Genomic DNA, 21508 nt, shown 5'->3' with positions numbered 1-21508 from the left:
AAAGCGTCCTGGCAAAAATATTAAGCTACACATTGTGACTCTATTTAGCACATTCTTAAAATGTTATCCCCAGTAAAAATTCATGTTTCTGAAACTGAAGTAGATAATCAAAGTAAAAAGGGCTTCTCGGGGCAAGGAAACACGCTTTGGCAATAGAATCGCTTTCGCATAAAGAGTGTTTTTCGATCTTTCGAATCTTTGGTGGAAATGAATACATTGGAACTGGATGCCCAGCTCACTTAACAATTTACATATTGTGTTACTTTAGCGTCTTACAGTTATTATCCATGCTCTGAATGTAATTTGTCTAAACTTGTCCAGATATTTTAATTTTAAAGATACATTTCACCGGATCAATGTATTTAAACCGATTTTAATGTAAACATTTAAAATCGATGAAAAAATATGTAACATAGTTCTCGCTAGAATTATAGATAAAACGATATCAGAGTGGCAAATGTCCAATTCAGTTAATATAAAGAAAATACATTTTCAAAAACTAATCATAATAAAATTTTAGAGTTTTTATAGAACTGAATATCAACACCTGTACTGATTGAAGTTTACACATGTTCAGGAGTTAAGAGTGGTCATCTGCCAACAGTTGGTAATGTTTACAAAACATTCCCAAAGTAACCAAGGTATCATCAGTATTCCCAAGTAATAAGAATATAATTGCACTTAAGTCCTTAAATGAATGGGTAGTCAAGCCTTTCAATAAATGCAACAAAATCAATGAACCTTAAACACCCCATATTAAGGGTGTCCTTTAGTGCTTTACGCAATATAAAATTTAAAAAAGTCCTTTTTGAATGACAATTGCAACAAAGTAATAAAAACTAGTAAAAAGGAACATTTAACTTTTGTACATGTAATGCATTTTAGAGGTGAAGCCAAACAATAAAGGTAATTATGAAAATGTCAACGACTCCTGTTTTTTTTTAATAAAAAATTCCATAAAAATTGAAATGGCATTTATAATAAAAACTGCTACAGAATGATGAAACAAACCACATTTTTGAAATTTTCAGAAAAACGAAATGAAGCTGTTATTGACGTCCGTCATCGGAAAGGAGCGTGTGACTGACTGACTAACTCTTCTTCTTTTGTTATATAACAAAAACATTCTGCAATGAAAGCAAAATTATTTATTTGATTGCTCAATTTTCACTAAAAACTTGACAAAAACATTTAGCAAATTGTAACATAAGTGATCCTGCAATATGCAGCTAACTACGTGGCAAAAGAAAACGAAAACATTTTTTTTCATTGTTGCAGCACCAATCCAGAAATATGAGTCTAAAGATCCTGGTCTAAAAAAATGTATTAACACAAACAGCCACGAAAAACATTTTTATAACTTAATTGTGATCTTTTAGTGTTTCAATTTCTTTTGAGTTTAAGGCATAAAAATTGTAACATTGTTTTTATTTACCTCACTTCATTGGACTCTGAATTCTCCATTATGGATGACAAGCTTTGAAAGTAAATAAAACAAATAAAAAGCCAAAGATCAAGATGATTTTTTCATTGTTTTTGTAGTTTTTTTATTAATGTTTAGTTGATCGAATTTTTGTTGTTGTAGCAGCAACAATAATAAATGTGTATATTGTTGACTGCTCATTGTTTGCAACTTGAACAGTAGAGACCCATTATCAACGTATGTGGTGCTGTGTTTATTGATTTTTAATGAACCAACTATTTGCGGAGTTATCCTTTTGATGAAGACGCTGAGAATTTTAAGCTAAAAACAATCTTAAGAAAAAAGCCTTATTTAGTCTTACAGTAAAACACAATATTAATTTTTCTGTTAGCTTGTTTTTTTTTTTTTGTTGTTTAACATAACAAAATTGATTTTGTGTTCAATAATTTGTTGTAATTTTAAAAGAGTTTTAATGTGTGTAGTTTAAAATAAGTAAAAGTAATTTCTATTTTAATGAAATGAAAACAAGTTTTAAAGTTTTTGTTAAGTGATCGTGGTTATGGATTGATTTGTTTATTTTTTTTAATATTAATACAAGTTTTAGAGATTTTATTTTGGGTTATGTTCTCTGTTACTTAGGAAAGGAAACATCAATTTTCCATGCTTTTTGCAGAGCTTCATATCAGGTTACGATATCTCATAAGGAAAAGGTTATATCTTTCAAATGGAATCTGAGATCACATTCGAATTCAGGTTTTTGGTTTAAATTTTGTTCAAATAGTTTTCGCTGGTGTTTTACAATCGATTAATAATAGGATATTTAATTAAGTCATAACTCAAATGAAAAGTTTATTAACAACTTGTAATTTTTCAAATTTATCGATATCAAATTTTCTTCAAATTTTGCGAAAATATTTCAACTTATAAAAATATTCAGATCATATACTATAAACAAACGTTTCCCAAAAGGGGGATCTTAAACTTCTAGGAGTTCGCAGCCATATTCAGGAGTTTAGCTAATAAATAAATGTATAATTAACCAATCTCGCCAGATCAACGATTCCCAAAGGTGGACTCAAACCTCTAGGGATTCGTAACAATATTCGGGGCTACGCACATTAAAATAAAATAAAGTTGAATTGTTTAACACTAAAGAATTATTAGGAATTTAACTTCTTAAACTATAGCAACGACAAACGAAGTGGACGTTGATCTTCGGAATTTCGAAATGAAATTTGACAGTATTTGTGTAGAATTCAATTCACGATACCATGTAAAAATCAGTGAAAATCAGAAGTAATTCAATAAATCAGTAACTGAATCTGTAAAGACAATAATGACTCAGGGAAGTTAGTTTTATATTTAACCCTCCATCATGCGCATGTATCTGGCCAGATATTTTACAAATTTAACTGTGATTTTAATATATTTCTAATTTGGTTAGGGGTTTGAGTCTCCAGGTACCCTCTACAAATATTGTTAGATATTGTAATATTGTTACTAATTTGGCATATTTTTTCATATAAATGTACTGAAATCCATAGTGTATCTCGCCAGATACATGCGCTACGTACGTGACTATCGGAACATGTGCATGACGGAGGGTTAAAAATGGCGAGGTTACAGGAACTCTTACACTAACTCTGGCATTTGCATCGAAAATAACTGATGAATGTTAGACAACGAAAGTCAATTCTGATAGTTCACTTAGAAATGTTGTGGAATTGTCTATGACAGAATATGATTTCGAACCTTTAGAAGGTTATTATTGTGCAATCAACCGTACTGCTCATGTAAATCGCCTTAACAAGAAAAAAATTTAATAGTTATTATAAATTCCCCCTTATGATTCTGAATTTATAAATATTTAACTTTATAAATAAAAAACTCTCTCTCTTAAAATTATCTTTTCTTTAAGGATAAAAATCTAAAATGACACCCCAGAACAAAAGTTTGATTGAAAGACGATTATTTAAACTGAAAAAAGGAAAATTACTTCGAACTGGAAGACTGGTTTCTCGTACGATTTACTGGCCCTTGAAAACATTAACGCTGTAGTTCCGGAACAAGAAGAGCACGTGTTGTAAGCGCTTATACTTTTTACGGTAATTATTAATAACAACTTAAAACGACGACCATAACAAAAAAAAAAAAAAATAATAGGAGCGAGGGGGCACAAGGCACGAGAAATAACTTGTTACATTAAAACTACAAACATGTAAAGTATAAACATTTATGTCTACGTATAATATTAAAAGATCCTGTCATTATGCTGCAAGAGAGTGTATATGTGAGCTGTTGTATGCGAGTACTTGTCCTATGACTTGTCAAAGGAAACAAAAGTAGTTAATAATAAAAATTAACATGAATAACTCCAAAATGAAAACTACTACAACTTGTTTTTATTTTATGATCCTGTTGCATTAATTAGGGAGTCCATATGAGGCAAGTGTGCGTGTTTCTATGTATGTGTGTAAATGAGTGAATGAGCAAGTCCTAGTTGTTTATTTCCTTTAGTATGATTTTATTTTAATATTTTAATTAAATGCAGACACCCCAAAAGAAAAATAAATGTTTTTTTTATATTTTTCCTTGTTGCATGGTAATATACATAGATCCCCCTTGTCCATAATATTAAACATCATCAGTGTGTATGTGTGTATTTGAGCAGCCAACACAGCGGAACACAGTAGACAGTAATAACAACAAAACAACGACAAAATTGACGGCGCGTGGCAGGTGTATTTACGAGAGATACAAATGTAAACTTTGCCACACTATGATCAGCATTTGAACAGTAAACTAAAGCGAGTAACAAATACAGAAAAAAACACAACAACTTTGTTTAAACAAAAAATATACATATATTTTTTTCTTGTTCGTACAGAATTAACAAAATATGATCATTTACTAGGGGATGATGTTTTTTAATAGTTATCAACTTACACATACACTGTCATACATATTTACCTATATTTATACTTATTTTTTATTGGAGTTTTAAAAAATAATGTAGTTTTCCATAGGGGCAGCATAAATTTTAAGATTGTATTTCATGTTTTATTTGAGAAAAATGTATTTTTATTTTATCTGTCCAACCTGTGGTGCGAAGTAATTAAAAACAATATATATTTTGGAGTTCGCATGACTCCAAAATAGTTATTGATAATTTGATTTAGTTTTTTAATATCTTATAAAAAAAACTCTACTAAATGCATATTACAGTAACGGTTTACCTCACAGACTCAACTTAAAAAATACAACAGTGGTTCCATCTTCCAATCATGTAGACTTCATTTTTTTCAATAAGGAGACTTCAAATGATCGCTCTAGTGCTTCTGTAACAGGGAAATATGTTACGTACATGGATTAAATACTTACATTAGTATCAAAAAATTTCACCCTAATGAGATGATCGTTCCGCATTACCGTTTCCTGAGATACACGGTCCGAATCAAGCTCATGGTAATCTTTTGAACATTCAAATGACTAACGTCCTGTAATCATCCAAGAGTCGTGAACTCCGGTTCTACTCTATTTCTGTAATATTAATCATCCAATGAGGTCTCCTGGATAGTCGGTAATACTATCTTATCCCAAAATGTGTGTTTCACCGGCATCAGTCTTTTAATTAATCTTTTTACACGCGATTTGACCACGTTTACCAGCAAGAGATCACAACAATAGAATTATGTGGGTCACTGACTCTCGCAGTTCCATATAAAATACACAGAAGGAAAAAACTGATAGAAAAATTCCGAAATTGATACAATCAATTGTTAAAAGTTATCTTACCACGTTTGTTAACATTTAGACAACGGATTGCACCGTTGTATTTTTGACAACGCATTGTCGTCATTACGATTACGCTTTATGGCATTTTGTCAGTATATCGTTTGACTTTGTCAAAGTATTGTTGTCATTCCGACAACACATAGTGTTGGCATTTTGTTAGCATGTTATTGTTTTTTATATTTTTGTTGTCGATTTTAGATTTATACGTAAATACTTTGACAACGAGTGTTATTAAAAAATTATAAACATTTTAATGTGAATTTGATACCAGGCGTGTATAATTTGAAACGTATTTTTTCCTCTATGTAGATGTCAAATAAAACCGAGAAACAATTTGCTCCTCTAGTTTCTAGTCCAATCAGACTAAATACAATAACACAAAGGTGAGGGCAGTTCACCAGAATGAAAATGTTACGGGAATGGTATAATAACGTAGATTTTAATATGAGATATACTTGCAGAAAATGGTAATCAGTTTGGTTCATTGATGCTTTTAAAGAGAAAAAAATAATTTAAAAGTCACCATCGCTATTTATATTAACATTTTGATATGTAAAATGCTGTAAAGGTTTCACAACTCTGTTAATTTATAAAAAAAACTAGTGGGGGAAGTTTAAAAAACTCTTAATGTTTAAACTAAGGGTAGATCTCGTTAATATGAAAAACAACTTAAATCATGCTAACCCATTAGCATGATTTTAAATAAAAAAATATTTAAATTTTTAACTTGTTTCAACTTGCAAGTAGAGAAAAAACCCTAACTTTAATTCATGGACATATCCCTTAAGCTCTTAAGGTTGCCATGGTTTTTGCCACTTTCAACATTTTATATCAAATTTAATATTTAAAAAAACAGACAAACATATAAATTTAATGTGGTCTATATAAACATTAACAAAATCCACTGATAACTATCATTTTATATAGAGCTTTTGTTTTTATTTAAAGCGTGTGCCTAAAGTTTTTTAATCAAAGCCACGAGTTCATTGTGGCTAACATTTGAAAAAAAAACTGAAGTTCTTCTACCTTTTCCTCAAGACTGTTCAAGATTAGACATTAAGTTTTAGTTTATTATTTTGGTTTGTTTGATTTGTTATTTGATTTCTTGTATATAGGAAAAAATAAGTGAAGCAAATCCTACAAAAACGATCGTACATCTTCTATGTATTTTTTCTTGTCTGACTGTCAGACTGTTTGTTGTTTTTAATTCGGTGGCACAGGCTATTAGTTGTGGTCACTGTTTAAATACAGTTTGAAATAAGAATAAGAAATACAAAAAAACATCTGCCTATTTACCTTTTTCTTATAAATGATTTTTATTTTTATTTCTTTTCACTTTTTCTTTTTAAACTAATAATCGTTGTATTTTAGATCTTTTGATTGATTTTAATACTTTTTGTTAAGAGAAAAACAAATTTACGTCTGTAAGTTGGTACGTGTGGAATATTTTGTAAAAGAGTGTTAGTTTCAAATCAAAGAAAAGTTAAATTACTTTTCAATAGTTGTAATTTGATTCACAAGGGGGTATTAACCGTCCCGATAAAAGGGAAGGGGATATAACAAAAATATACAAAATTTTTTTTTTTTTCTTATTAAAAAATTTAATGTTTTATTGCTAATTAAAATTTTATTAAAACATAAAATTTAAAATAAAAAATAACTTTTCATATTTTAATGTTTAAATAAATTTTTCATGAAAAATTACATTTTTAATAAAAGTTCGATTTTAATAAAATTTTGATTTGACAAATTGGTTAATTCTTCAACAATAACATTATTTAAAATTTAATTATTTATAAAGCGAACTCTTCTGTATTCCATACTATCAAATTATTTTTTAAATAATTCATTTAAACGAAATTTTATATAACTATTGCAACCTACATATTTAAACCTCCCGGACAAAACAACCGCAACTATATTTATAAAATTCTCTCACCATCATCATTTCGCCAACATTTAATAATCCCCTCTTATCATAAATATTTACAAAAATGTTTAATAAACATTAAAATCTTATTTGTGTAAATTCATTAGACAAAGGGAAAAAATATTATTTTTTAAAGGTTTTTTATAGACCCAACAACATTTGCTGCATACAAAGTTTGTTTTTCATCTAAAATCTACGCTTTTAACAGAAATAAAATCTTCAAAGTCATTGAAAAAATCACTAGGTGGTGCTTTTATTACATGGCCTCTGTTTAAACATAAACTTAACAATTTTATTATTGTTCTTATTAACATTCAAATAGCAACAACATGGACAAGAGTGCAAGATATAAAAAGAAAAAAATCTGATTTCTTTTTTTTCTCTGGTCAAACCAATCAATTCCCAATGACTTCATTCAAGAAATATACTGGTACATACATATTTGTTGTGCAGTTGTGTAAAGAACTTAATTTCACATTGTATTGAATGCATTTAAACTGTACAAGAGAGGAGGTGGACAGGCTTGAGATTGAATGAAACGTAACAACATGATTTTTTTTCGTTTGCAAAAATATTTCTTTAACAAGTTATAATTTCATTAAAATTGTTGAAATTGTTTAAAGTCTGCCACAAGATCTTTGGCTGACAGTAGAGTTAAGACTTAAAACAAGAAGCTGAATAAGAAAAATGCATTTAAAAATATTTACCAGTGTGTTAATTAATTTAAGATCAGCAATATTTAGAGCAGAGCCAAATGAAATGAAATTATAAGAAAAAAAATAATCGCTTTTAAATACAATGTTTTGTTTTTTTTCATGGGACAATTTATATAAGAATTTTAGAATCAATTCAATCAAGCTCAAGAAGCTAAATAAAGAAGTATTAAATATTCAAGCCTTAAAGTCTGTATAGGTGTTCAAACAATTTCAATTATTTCTCTAATTAAACGATCAAATCTTTCTCAAAAACGAGGTTTGTTTGAAAAGTATATTTTTATTGTTTTTTTTTTTTTTTTTTTAATGAACGTTTAACGGGGAAAATGTTATTATTTATAGAACATTGTTATTAGTTTTCAAGATACCAGTTCTTTAGCATTTTTTATTCATTGATTTATACCAGTGGACAATATTTTGAGACTCCCGAAACAATCACGATTAAGATTTATTTATAAACTTAATCACGAATATTCCGGGAGTCTTAATATATTGCGATTACTAATTAGTTTTATTAATAACTTTTATCGATTTGAATAGATCATTAGCATTTTTTATACATTGATTTATACCAGTGGCCAATATTTTGAGACCACCGGAACATTCACGATTAATATATTAAGAGATTTATTTATAAATTTAATAGCGAATATTCTGAGAGTCTTAAAAAATGCGATTACTAATTAGTTTTATTAATAATAGAATTTTACTTTTATACTGCTTCCTTAAATTGCCTTAGGGCAAGTAGAATTTTCAATTAATTGTCTTAATTCTGAACTGATGTAAATTCAACCGATCTAGAACTGTGTAGTTGCGGAACAAATTAACTCCTAATAGAAAATCTAGAATTTTAACATTGGTTACTCTTTAGTTGTGTAATACATCGGGCATATATCCAATACTATTTAGAAGTATTGGTCCTTATTAGATTCTAAGACGAAAGCAAGATATAACCTATACGGTAGGAGTAAGAGGCCTGCAAATTTCCATTAATAATATTCATCAAAATATTCATTCACAAATCGATTATTTATTTTTTTAGAGCTCAGTCTATAATTAACCTCCGGTACGTTAGTGTTCTAGTCTGATAGACCGGAGATGGTGGGTTCGATTCGCACCTGAGCCACTGGTTAAGGAACACACAACAGGTCTGATAGAGGCCTGAGTGTATTTATTTGAATTTGGTGTATATATGTACATCCTTCTTTTAAACTAATTAACTAAGCCCCTATTATAGGCCAAAATTCTAAATGTATCGATGTATAAGTAATCCTATATAAAATATTTCCAGAATCTTTAGAGGTTGTTCCCATAGAGATATACATATATCATTAAGATTATTAAATCTATATAAAATTAAAAATATATATCATTAAGATTATTAAATTTGAATAAAACCAAGTGGATAGCAAAGTAGCAAGTTGTAATTTCGGCCTTATTCTATAAACCTTTGACTTGAGAAAAGGCTCCACAAGAGAAATCTTTAACGGTGGCCAGTTCACATCATCTTCTCTTGAGATGATCATTCCAGAGGATAATGCAGATAATGGCGTAACAAGTGTGAGATGTAGCTCTACATTAACGGCGATGGCTTGCACCATTATTGCTAACAGCAAAACGAAATTGTTTCGCTATTGGTTCTACGTGGTTCATAACGTCGACAATTTTGTTTGTTGATGTACAATTCTTTCAAGAAAAGCTCGTAATCACAGATGCCCTACAATCTTCTTAAACTCAAAAACTGGTATTGAAAGAAACTATACCTTAACCCTTTCACGACCAAACCTGTTTGGTTAAATCAATCAGATCGGTTGACAGATTCGTCCTATTTGTCACTTAAACAGATATATTTACTAACAATTTTATGGCAAGTATATTTTTCTATAGTCGTCAAAGGGTTAATTATGTATCGATGGTTAAAACGGACTAAAAACTCTGTCGGAATGCAATCTAACTAGATTTTATGTTGCGCTTTTGGTCGATATCTTTCCGACTTACCGATTCTGGAAATTCTATATAATTGTTGAATCCTTTAAACTTTTAATACTGTGAACACGAAATCCATAACACATATTTAAATACAATATTTTTAAAAACTTGAATATAAGTCCTTCGGCAACAACCCACGCCTACATTGTCCTAATTAAAAAGTTTTAATATATAAAATTTCGCAAAAACTTTAATTTGGAAAACTTTTACCACAACAATAGCTCGTGCTTTATTATTAAACCTGTGGAATCAGAACTTCAATATCTTCAGTTTCGTCAACTTCCTCTTAAATATTTTCAAAAATCATTAAAACAATTTCGTTTAATGCATGTAATATAATCAATACTCTTAGTATAAAAACTACCCTTTTTTTCTCAAAAAATAACATCCATAAACCAGGTGTTTTTTTTTTTGCCAAATAAACACAAAATTGTTATTGTTTTCTTTTTCCTTAATTTTTGCGACAATTGTCATTGAAACATATACAAAAAATCTCGTGTCAATTTTCACTTTTATTTTCAAGCATTTTTATTTTTTCTCACAATCATCATCAGTCATCATTGAAATTCATCGTGATCTTCAAAATTATCATCATAATGATCATTATGATCAATGACAGACAATCCTTTTGCTTTAGTTTAATATTCAAAAATTGAAATAAAAGTATGAAAAAATAAAGGATTTTTTCTATGTTCTATTGTTTTCTTTTTGCTCTCTCGCATCATTAACACTTTCTATTGTTATTTTCATTCGTCTACTTCTTTCGTTTTGCGGCTTTATTCAAATATTTGTGTGTAGAGTTTTGAGTTGGCTTGAAAGAAGAAAGGATGAAAAGTAAAGAGTTTATGGTTTAAATGCCGCCACCTTTATGGTTTGAATTATTGACATTTGAAAAATTGATTTTTTTCCAGAAACGCCTTTTTGACAGCATTTTTCTTTGTCGAACAATGCTTAGAAGGTTAGAAAGGATATTTTTTTCGATGTATGTATACATGTGAGTTAGAAAGGTTTTCATATGTGCAAATATGCATGAATGGTTTTTTTGTTTTATGGTATGAACAGTAGTTTGCCAAATTAAATGCTTTGAAATGTGGTTTCATATGGAATTTAGTAAGTTGTGTTCAATAAGATTTTGGGATTTTAATGTAGTGCATTTGGGAATTTTTTATTTGAATGAAATTCCTTTAGACTACATTTTGCGAGTGTTGCACTTCAGTTTTCTGATCTAAGAGAATTTTAATATAGATGCAATATTTTTCATGATTTCATTATTAGACGATTTGTCCAATAAGTATCATTCTGAAGTAATGTTTGTTTGACTATCTGATGAAATATTGGAAAGTCGTTAGTTTAGGTTAAGTTGATAGGTCATGTATACTACATCAAATCTAAGGAAACATACCTAGGAAACTATTGGGCATGTTGTGCGCTGCTTTTCTTAAAAAAAAATTGTTCACTGATTGCGTTATTTTTTAATATTTAGAAACTCTTTTTCCTGGTCATAATTCCTAAGAATCTTCCAATCAGTGTTTGTCAGGGATGTTATTTTAGGAATAACATCACTTCCAAGATGCTTGAACCTAACTTCAACGAAAGTGTTCCAGAGTTTCACTCCTCTCCACATGATCAATATTCGTCTGAATCACGTCTATCTTTTGAATAGATGAGTTCGTAATCTTCTGTATCCATCAAAATACGTACCATTGTACTTACTTCAGACTTGCTCATTTTGAGGAGATTTCTTGTGTTGCTCTCACTCGTTTTTCTATTCCGAGAGGACTAATGGGATTCTCTTAAGCAAAGTCATGAAATATAGTAGTAAATTTTAGGACAGATATGCTAGCCTATATATGTATGTAAATTCAAATGTCGATTTCTTATTTCCAGTTTATGGTTCTAAAATAATTAATATAATGTCTCATTGTTTCAAGATAAAATTTTATAAAAATATTCTAAATCTTATTTTTGGAAAATGAAAAAGAAAACAAATATTTTGACTTTTTAACGAAAATATTTTTTTTTAATTTTCAAAAAAAAAATCGAAAATGCGGAATATAAGGAGTTTTTCCTTCTCCATTCAGTCCAATAACGATCAATAAGAGCATGACAATGTAAATAGTCGCTCTCATATTATTAAAAATCTTACGAATTAGTAACGGAGCAAACAAATTCTCTAAATTATCAGAAATTTGACATTCAATGTTATTTCGAAACTTTTCTTTCGTTATTAGTTTGATAAAATTAAATCACCATTCTTTTTTGACGATTTGAAACAAAGCAACGGAGATAGTTTAATAAACTCTTTTTTACAGAATCTAAAATATTAGTTCAACTCATTTTTAATCAATAGTACTAGTCGCTTAGTATACATATTTCTAAAAGACTGAGTGTCAACGGTAAGAGAATGGTTTTAGAATTGAATTTGACAGAAGGTAAAGGGCTTAATTAGCTTACAGTTAAGTTGACTGGAAGTAGAATCCTTAAGCAGTAAATTTACATTTGAATATTTTGTCTTTAGATATGAATTTTATAAATTTAAAATTAAAAAATCAAAATTCAAAAAAATAAATGAAAAAATATTTAAATAATTTTAAAAACTTTTATTTGAGGAAAAAAAATTTAGTAGAGCAAGTTTATGACATCTAATTTTTTACTGTCGAAAAATTAGTGATATTAAAAAATTTCTATATTTAAAAATTCCCAAACGATGTAAATTTCTTTACACAATTAACAGTGTGACAATTTCTGTTATTATTCATATGAAACGCATTGATATGTAATTCACAAATTGCTAGAATCTAAACTGTTTATAAAATTTTAATACAGAGCTCAAACAAAAAATTACGCAATATTTTCCAAAGAATAAAAGAAAATCAAACGCATAAACTGTATCATAGCTCATGCTCAGAACAATTTCGAAATCTAACTGACCGGTAAAATTGAGCAATTCCCTAAAGAGTTTTTAAAATTACAAAAGCAAATTACTCTCCTATATTTAAAACTCAAATTCTTTAAAAATTAATTTCAGTATTTACAGAGAACAGAGTTTTAGATCTGCAAACCTAAGGAGGGGTAACAAAATAACATTTATGGCTGCAAAGACCATAAAAACTGTTCCCATAACATGTTGGATCATTAAACTAAAAGGATTTATTTTATAAATATTTACCTGTCTGCACAACAGACGAAAAAAATACTGATAAGATTTTTAAAAACGTGAGATATAAAGAGCAATGTATACCTGTTTGATCTAATAACAGGGAGAATGAGAGAACTTAATGTTAAAAGAGATGTTTATAATTTTACAACTCTCTCTAGCTCCCTCTCCCATTTACCTGTTAACAAGATCACAGGTACTTGTATTATCATAAACTCTAAAAAGAGCGTTAAATATTTTTAACCTGTGCACACAAAATCAACAAAGTTGAAACCATAGTAACTTGCGTGAGCACGAGTACTTAATGCAAAGGTTTAGGACAAAGGGACTCATTCTTAAACAAGGTGTCGTAGGATCAAGTTCTCTAAAAATCAAACAAACTAACAAAGCAAAACAATCAAAAAGAAAAATATTTTTAAAATAAACGAAAAATCAATTAACGATTTTAAACGTAAATCTTAAAAAAAACTCAGTGTTAACAAAATCAAGTATTAAAGAAAAACAATGTCAAGTGTAACTTGTAATCAAACAAATTCACAACAACATTTATTTCCCACAACCATTGTAACGGCTACAAAAATGATGAAATATCCTCATATACAACCCCATCCCATAGCGGAGGATGGCAAAACGCGTAAAGTGCCGGCTAATTGTCCAGCTGCTTATAATCCCGATCAAACTCAATCGGTCTTACGTCGCAATGCTCGTGAACGTAATCGTGTTAAACAAGTGAATAATAGTTTTTCGCGTCTTCGTCAGCATATACCACAATCCATCATTGCTGATCTAACCAAGGGCGGTGGTCGCGGTCCACAAAAGAAGATAAGTAAAGTAGATACATTGCGTATAGCAGTGGAGTACATCAGAAGATTGCAAGATCTTTTAGAAGATTTAAATGGTGGCAGCTCTTCGCAACAACAGCAGCAACAATATGAATCTCAAAATAATGCAAACTGTGATTCCGCCAGTAATAGTTCCTTCAGCAGTTCTTCATCCACTGGTTCTTCATCGCCTTCATCTTATACCACCAATACTCCAATCTATTATACCCAGCCTTCAAGTCCTTTGCCTTCCCTAATGGATGCCAATCTACAAGTATCACATTTAAATAATCCCTACAACAACAGCACTACTCTCCTATCACCAGTGTCACTCAATTCCTATTCTCCACCTCATCATCAAACTGTTCAATTGGAAAACACCGGTTGCCATTCACCCACCTCATCTTTCAATTCCAGTTTATCATACGATACGCCAAATTTTGAACAACCTCAACAACCAACAGTCCAAGAATTGCAACAACATTTTCAGCCACAACAACAAACTACTCCACCTCATTTTGATGGCAACTTACAATTAAAATTCGAACCATACGATAATTTTACCCTCGATGAGGAGGACTGTACACCAGATGATGAGGAAATCTTGGATTATATATCTTTATGGCAAGAACAGTAAAAGCAAAGAGGTTAACTACTCCCTAAAAAAATTCAAGACTGTATAAAATCAATTTAAAACTCAATAATTTAGTTACAAATCAGGGATTTCTTCTATTTTTGTTTGCCAGTGTGTAAAATATTTTAAAATGTTTTTTATTTAAGTCTAGTCAAATTTTAATAATTTTGCGTGTGTATTTATGTGTAAAACTTTGTAATTTAATTTTATAATATCTCAAGTGCCTTTAATTATTTTTTTTGTGTAAATAATTTAGTTTAATTTTATATCTAGAATTAAGTAGTTTAAGGGAAGACAATGATTTAAAAATTTTATTATTTTTAGACATTAATTAATGGAAGACTCTAAACTTTTTTATAGTTTTTAAGAAATTTTAATTTTAAGAAAAAAACCCAAATGTTAATTAGTTTTATAAGTGAATTAACAAAAATATATTAAATGAAACATTTTTTAAAAAACAAAAATTAAAAATGATTTTTTATTTATGCGAAAATTTCAGGTGTTAAGGGAATGGTGAAGTTTGAAAACTTACCTTAGTTTGAAGAAAGTTCTGAAATTAGAAAATATATTAATAATGAGTAAATTACTTCAAAAATTATTTTTTATATCAAATTTAAAATTATATAATTATAATAACTTTTAAAGAAAAGTTGTTTGATTTTTCATGATTCAGATATTTGCAAAAAGTTAATATTGAGATTTAATATAAAAAATTCAATTTAAATAATTTTAATTTCAAATTTGTAATAAAATAGAATTTTATTACATTTTAGAAAAATTAATCGAATTTTATTTAGAAAAAAATAATCGTAAATATTTTTTAATAAATAATTTAATAGAATTTTTTAAAAATAGAAATTAAAAAATAACAAACTTTACATTTTTCAAAAATTTAGATTTTTTTTTCAAAATTATTTTTTTTTAAATCTGTGGATTAAAACGATTTTTAATACTTTCATTGAAAGATTCGTGATGTAAATTCGTGATGTAAAATCTCTCATACATTATTTTGACATTAAAATTTTTTTAAATAAAAAAATACAAAACTGAAAATAAAATTTTTATAAAAAAAAACGATACTTAAGATTTTTTATAGATGAATAAAGCATTTAATTTGTTTTTAACCCTAATTCGGGAATAATTTAACCTATTTGTATATTTCTACAAAAGACGTTATTTGGGAGCAAGGGAATATATGGTATTATCACCAGCAAAAAAAAAAAACTACCAAAGAAGCGAAAAAGAAGTAGAATTTACTCCATGGAAGTACTGAAGAAGACCTGAAGAAGTGATGATTTTTACACAGGCTTGTCATAGGTGGGATGTACTATTTATTTTATTAAAAATTCACTACTTCTAAAGTCATTCTCAAGAAGTAATTTTTATGTTATTTTTTGGAAGTTATTCTGAAGTGAAATTGCATTATAATAGAATGCAACTAATTTGACTTAAATAATATTAACTTTAATAAAATAAATGAAAAGTAAGTATAATAAAATATATTCAGGATAGAAAAATTAAATTATCTTCGTTTCATCGGAAGTCATTAAACATCACTTCCACAGAAGTTAAAAAATCACTAATTGCTATTTTTCAAGTAGTGATAAATGTTATTCTTTTGGAAGTTCTTCGTTTTATATTTTGTTAGAGGGATTTACGATTTGATCTTTAAGTCATTTTTAGAGGGGTTCTTTATATGGTGGCTATGGTGAAATGAGGTCCGATCATTATTAAAACTGGCAGACTTATATTAAAATAAGTTTTGCCGATTTGTATAGAGAGTCTAGAATATCTATAGTCAATTAGCATAACTATTAGTTTAAATGCACTATTCGAATATTGAACCGATTTTAACCATTTCATGATAAATTTTATTAATTTGTCTTGCAATTTTGCGATCTGTAGCGTACGCAAAAGGTTTTCATGGACATACAGAGTTACGGATTTGGGGTTTTGCGATTTTTTAAAATTTTTGTTTTAAACAACCTCATGATATTTAAACGATAAAGATCAGTAAATGGGGAAAAAAAAGTTTTTTATTGTAATATAAAGATAAAACTAATAATGTGAAAACGTAAAAATAATTCTTATTTTAAAGATGACAATTTAACCAACATATTTTATTTATTGAGTTGCCTATATTCTATATTTTGAGTAATTTTTAGAATCATCTATCTATAATATTTAAAATAAGAACATGTATATAAAAATCGACCACTATGGTACAAATGTGGAACCTTTATATTAACATTCAATTATAGACAAGTTATGTAATCAATATCTAATATTTCGATATTTTGAATTCTCCCTAATCGTATTTCGAAATACCGACAATTTACATTAGTAATTAATGAAAAACAAGAAGGTTTTTTTATAAAATTTGTTAGGAAAATTTAATACAAAGTTAATGTGGTTTATCCACCAAAACTCTTTCAAATTTTGCAGAAAGTATTTTCAATGGGAATTTTTTATTTGTCCAAATTGTCAGCACAAAAACATGTTAAACTAAAGACTTTAAAACTAAGTATAAAGGGTAAGGTGATGATTTCAATAAGGATTTAAGATATGAAGTAAACACCATCTATAAAATAGTCCAAATTAAAAAAGGGACATTGTCCCATTTTGTTTCAATTTATAAATAAAATTGTCAACCTTGTTTATAACTATTGATGCAAAAAGTTTATACTGTTTTTCCAAAATATTTGCTTACTAAAAATTCCTACAGCATAAAGAATTTTCACATAAATAAGGGTAATTTTTTTCATCTAACGGTATAAAACTTATCAATTCCGACATAAATCTCGAACTGTTAATTTAACCACTTTAGCATAAATAAATATCCTGTTTGAAAATTGAAAAATATACTAAAATTTTCGTGAATAAAATGCGGAAATAATCGAATGTGTGGAAATTTTAGAATAAATAAACAGTAAAATTATTGACATTACGGTAACAAAAGGAATAGGAAACAATACCTTTATAAAAATCAAAAATTTCATATTTTCAACCAGACAAAACAAGCGTGAGAATTATAAAAATCAATGTCAAAGATACGGCATATACCGTTGACAAAAACGGGATTAAACAGTACAGCAACAAATCCACCATTAAAATCAACTGCTACAAAGAAGAGTGTGTTAAAATGAAAATCTTAGAAAAAGGGGTTAATAAGGTAATAATTCTCTTCATTTTTTGTGTTAAAAACAGGTATCGAAATACCTGTTTAAAGGGCTGGCAACGCAAATACACATTTTTATTAATGGAAATTCCAAATGATCTAATTTTTGCTCTGGCATTGGCAATAAAACAGGTATCTAATCCGGGTGTTTATGGAGGTTGTACTATTTTTAACACGTATTTAGTTCAAGTGTATTAGACAAATACATGTAACTATTAGCACTAGTAGGCAGATTATAATTACAACTATATGCAAATACTAAAAATTATAGTACACATAAAGCATTATTTTAACCCTGACTTTAAATTTAAACAAAATTTTAAAAAGGAATTTATGACTTACAATGAAATTGTTTTTTAAATGAAAAAAGCTAAAGTAAGAAACCTGTAAGGACCTGCTCGTTGCTGTTTCGGCTGTAATATATGAATAATAAAGTAATTAATCTTTTAAATATTTCATTATCCCAATGAAATATTAAAAACGTTTATTTTGTTATTGTTATTAAAACCGTATATTTAAAAAACATTATCATTTACGATCATGGAATTTTAGTAGCAAAAAAAGGAAATAATTTACAAAGCTGTATATAGTATGCCTTCTCCATCCTTCATAGTCACATTATTGTCCAGCAGATAAGTGATCTTTTTCGGTCATCTTATAAATTGTTCCTAGTCAAACTACGTTTCACATCACACACTACTCTACTGAGTCCAAGCAATTTGCTCTAGTCTTTATAGGAGTATATACATATATAGTTTTGTTACTTGTTTGTATTTAAAACATCATTCAACGATCTACTCACGCTTGTGTTTTGTGTAAAATGTAAAGAAAAGAAAAACTGCCATTCGTTGTTATTTATGAGTTGCACCCATTAATTTCATCACCAATTATTATAAAGATCACTACCACCAGTTCTTCTTTGGCTTTTATAAGTTGTCTTTCCTCGTCCTTCTTGTCTTGTGAGTGTATGTACTGGATCAGAGTGCAATGTGATGCATCATCTTTAAAGTTTTAAAATCGTAGTGTTTTTGTGTTAAATGACCACCCAGACCCGTTCTTCCCCGTTACGTACCCCTTTGGCTATTTGATTTTCATTGCAAAGTTGTAAAAATATGATTATGCAACGAGGAGGCAGGATTAGGAGTAAAAGAAGTTGGCTTTCAGCCATTTTTTTCGTTTTAATATCAAATGTTTATTATAGTTTAATAGTTGTTACAATAATACGTTTAAAGAGTTTTTAATTGTGTTTAGGAGTGTGTTTGGAAAATAATATTTTAAATGATTTTCTGAATTTAATCATTTTTACACTGAAAATTAAATGTAAAGATTGTGAGAAAAATGAGAATTGAATATTTGGAAAAATTATTTCGTCTTTGTATCTTTCTTAAAGTTTAAAGTCATATTAAACCTCCATAGTTGTAATTCTGTTCTCATTATTTAATCACTTTACTCTGAAGAATCATTGTGAACAGATTAGAGCGTTAACAATTCTACGAAATTTTCAAATTTAAATTGAAAATCAATCATTTAGTAAAATAGGTGCTCGTTTCTAGCGTTTGTTAATAAAAAAGTAACCACATATGGAGTGGGACCAAACCGCAAGAGACTCTACCGTTTATAGAGGATTAAAATTGATTATAATTGGGCTCAAATTAAAACTTATTTTTTTGAATCAGAAGACAAACTGAAGAGGTTTGACGGATTCCCTAACAAACACTGACAAAGATGAAATTTTCAATGTCACTTGATTATTAATGAAATAATCTGCAAGTCTATCCTTGATTTCGTAGATTTTAATTCACTGGTTTTTATAATAATCTTTCATATATAGCCTCTCGAGATTCAAAACTTTTTTGCCACAAAATCCTCATTGAAGTCCCCGAAAAGATTTTCTAACAAGTGAATGAATTCCACAATAAGAAATTTTCAATATTGTAAACTGATGTTATCTAATATCCGATAAACATGTCTATCAACTCTTTTTAATTACTTCTCAGCAAAAACTCGGTAATGGGTTGTGTTTCCATAACCACTTACTTTTTAATGACCATTTACTTGCCATCTGCATTACTTTGAATTACTCGAGTAATGACTTTTTATAAATTTGATATACTTTATTTTCGGTTTTGTCATTTTGATTGCACATTTTATTTAATTGCATGTTAAGAATTGTGTTTTATAAAATAGAAAACAACCCAGCAAAAACTCGGTAATGGGTTGTACTTCCATAACGACTTACTTTTTAATGACTACTACTTACCGTCTGCATTACAAGTACTCGAGTAATGACTTTCTTTTTTATTATTATTTTAACTCATTTTTTCAATGTATGTTTTTCCTGGGTTGCTTAGACTAAGGAAACAATCTAAGGCCTATAGCTATTTTACTAAAACAGGAGAATTTTTTAACACAAATGTATCTAAATATCATGACATCATCGGGAGTTACATGGTGACTATGTTTAAACCCCAATTTGCTTGGAATTCCAAATATATATATATCTCTTCTTGCTGATGTCCCACATTTGCGGTGTGGATTTTTGTTTATGCTATCAGTAGAGCAGTATGAACCCACAGAGTGTCCGAAGAAGTAAGTCAATTATGACACCAGATTTCAAGCTAATCAAGTTTCTTTACAATTAATTACATTGTTAGACAAGAGTTAAGATTCATTCAAATCATCAAAAGCAAAATGTTCCGAAGATAAACAATTTTTTTAATTTAAATGTTGATTTGCTATTTATTAATATGTTATCCCTTTGCACTTATTACATAGAACATAATTTCTTTAAAATCCCCCATTAAGACACCTTAAACGGAAACAATTTAATATAAACTAATCTAAATTAACTTATACACGCTTTAACTTCAATGAATAAAGATTTTCATCGGTATACTTATTGAACTGCCATTAAAAAATAAAACAACAACAATCAAATATGATATTTTTGCATATTATTTTAAAGTCATCATTAAATAGTAATTTCTAATATAGGATACATATGCATAGATGTAATGCCAAGTAACATGTAAGAAAATTTCAATTTCAAAATAAGAACAAGAATATAAATGAATGAAGTGGAAATGTCTAAACACGGTATACAATCAATAAATTAATAATTACAAACTATAAAATGCGACGTTGCACTTGATCAGTTCAAAAATTTAAAGAAAAAAAGACGAAAAGAAAATAAAAACGCGCTCAACTAACGATCAACATGCAGCAAAAGTCAAAGCTCCTTATGGGAAAAAATAACAATTACAATGTGTTTAAACAAATTTTTCTTACACACAGCGACACAATGTGCAACAGACAACAACAACAAAAAAACTATAAACTGACGACGCTGAAATAAACAATATTTATATGATACCAGACCAATATTAAGATGAAGTACGACTGTATGTAAAACTTAAAACAGGATTTGACTCCCAGTGGTCGCGTGGTGATTCGCATAATGTTTGCATGCCAACACACACTCCATGATCAACCAGGCTAGCTGGCTGGCTGTCTGGCAGTCAGTCACTACGTCAAGACAAGATACCTCAGTTATTTAGCCAAGAATGAAAATATGTATCTATGTACATACAAAAAGGCCAGCACATTATACTTAATTTTGTATGCGAATATTCATATGAGAGCACAGCTCATCATTAAGCAGAGGCATGCAACAACTACTTAATACTACTACTACCACTACCACCAGCACTTGCCGCAGCACAACAAGCAATTTAACCAACAATATCACCATCGTCATCGGCATCATCATTATCGTCATCAAGAAGTAATCGTCACAGCCTCTGTAAAGTTAAAATGCATCAGCAGCATAGGGAGCATCAACGTTATTTTTCTTGCGCCATCTTATTCT

General features: G+C 28.8%; 1 protein-coding gene and 1 long non-coding RNA gene across 2 annotated transcripts in view; one reads left to right on the top strand and one right to left on the bottom strand.

Moving 5' to 3' along the window:
* LOC124418878 overlaps positions 1–21508 on the bottom strand; it is a 668817-nt gene that overhangs the window by 373188 nt on the left and 274121 nt on the right. Inside the window, exon 4 of the long non-coding RNA XR_006940276.1 lies at positions 14995–15012. This is a non-coding gene — a long non-coding RNA (uncharacterized LOC124418878). The remainder of the gene's footprint in view (positions 1–14994; positions 15013–21508) is intronic.
* Positions 13412–14850, top strand: LOC111676788 (achaete-scute complex protein T4). The gene has a single exon (XM_023437766.2). It carries the CDS (start codon positions 13512–13514, stop codon positions 14463–14465), a length of 954 nt encoding a protein of 317 aa, XP_023293534.2. The 5' UTR covers positions 13412–13511; the 3' UTR covers positions 14466–14850.

The sequence above is a fragment of the Lucilia cuprina genome, chromosome 3 (genome assembly GCF_022045245.1).
Source record: "Lucilia cuprina isolate Lc7/37 chromosome 3, ASM2204524v1, whole genome shotgun sequence".
In the NCBI taxonomy this organism is placed as follows: domain Eukaryota; kingdom Metazoa; phylum Arthropoda; class Insecta; order Diptera; family Calliphoridae; genus Lucilia; species Lucilia cuprina.
Note: the sequence above shows the minus strand (reverse complement) of the source record. Positions and strands in the feature narration are given on the sequence as shown.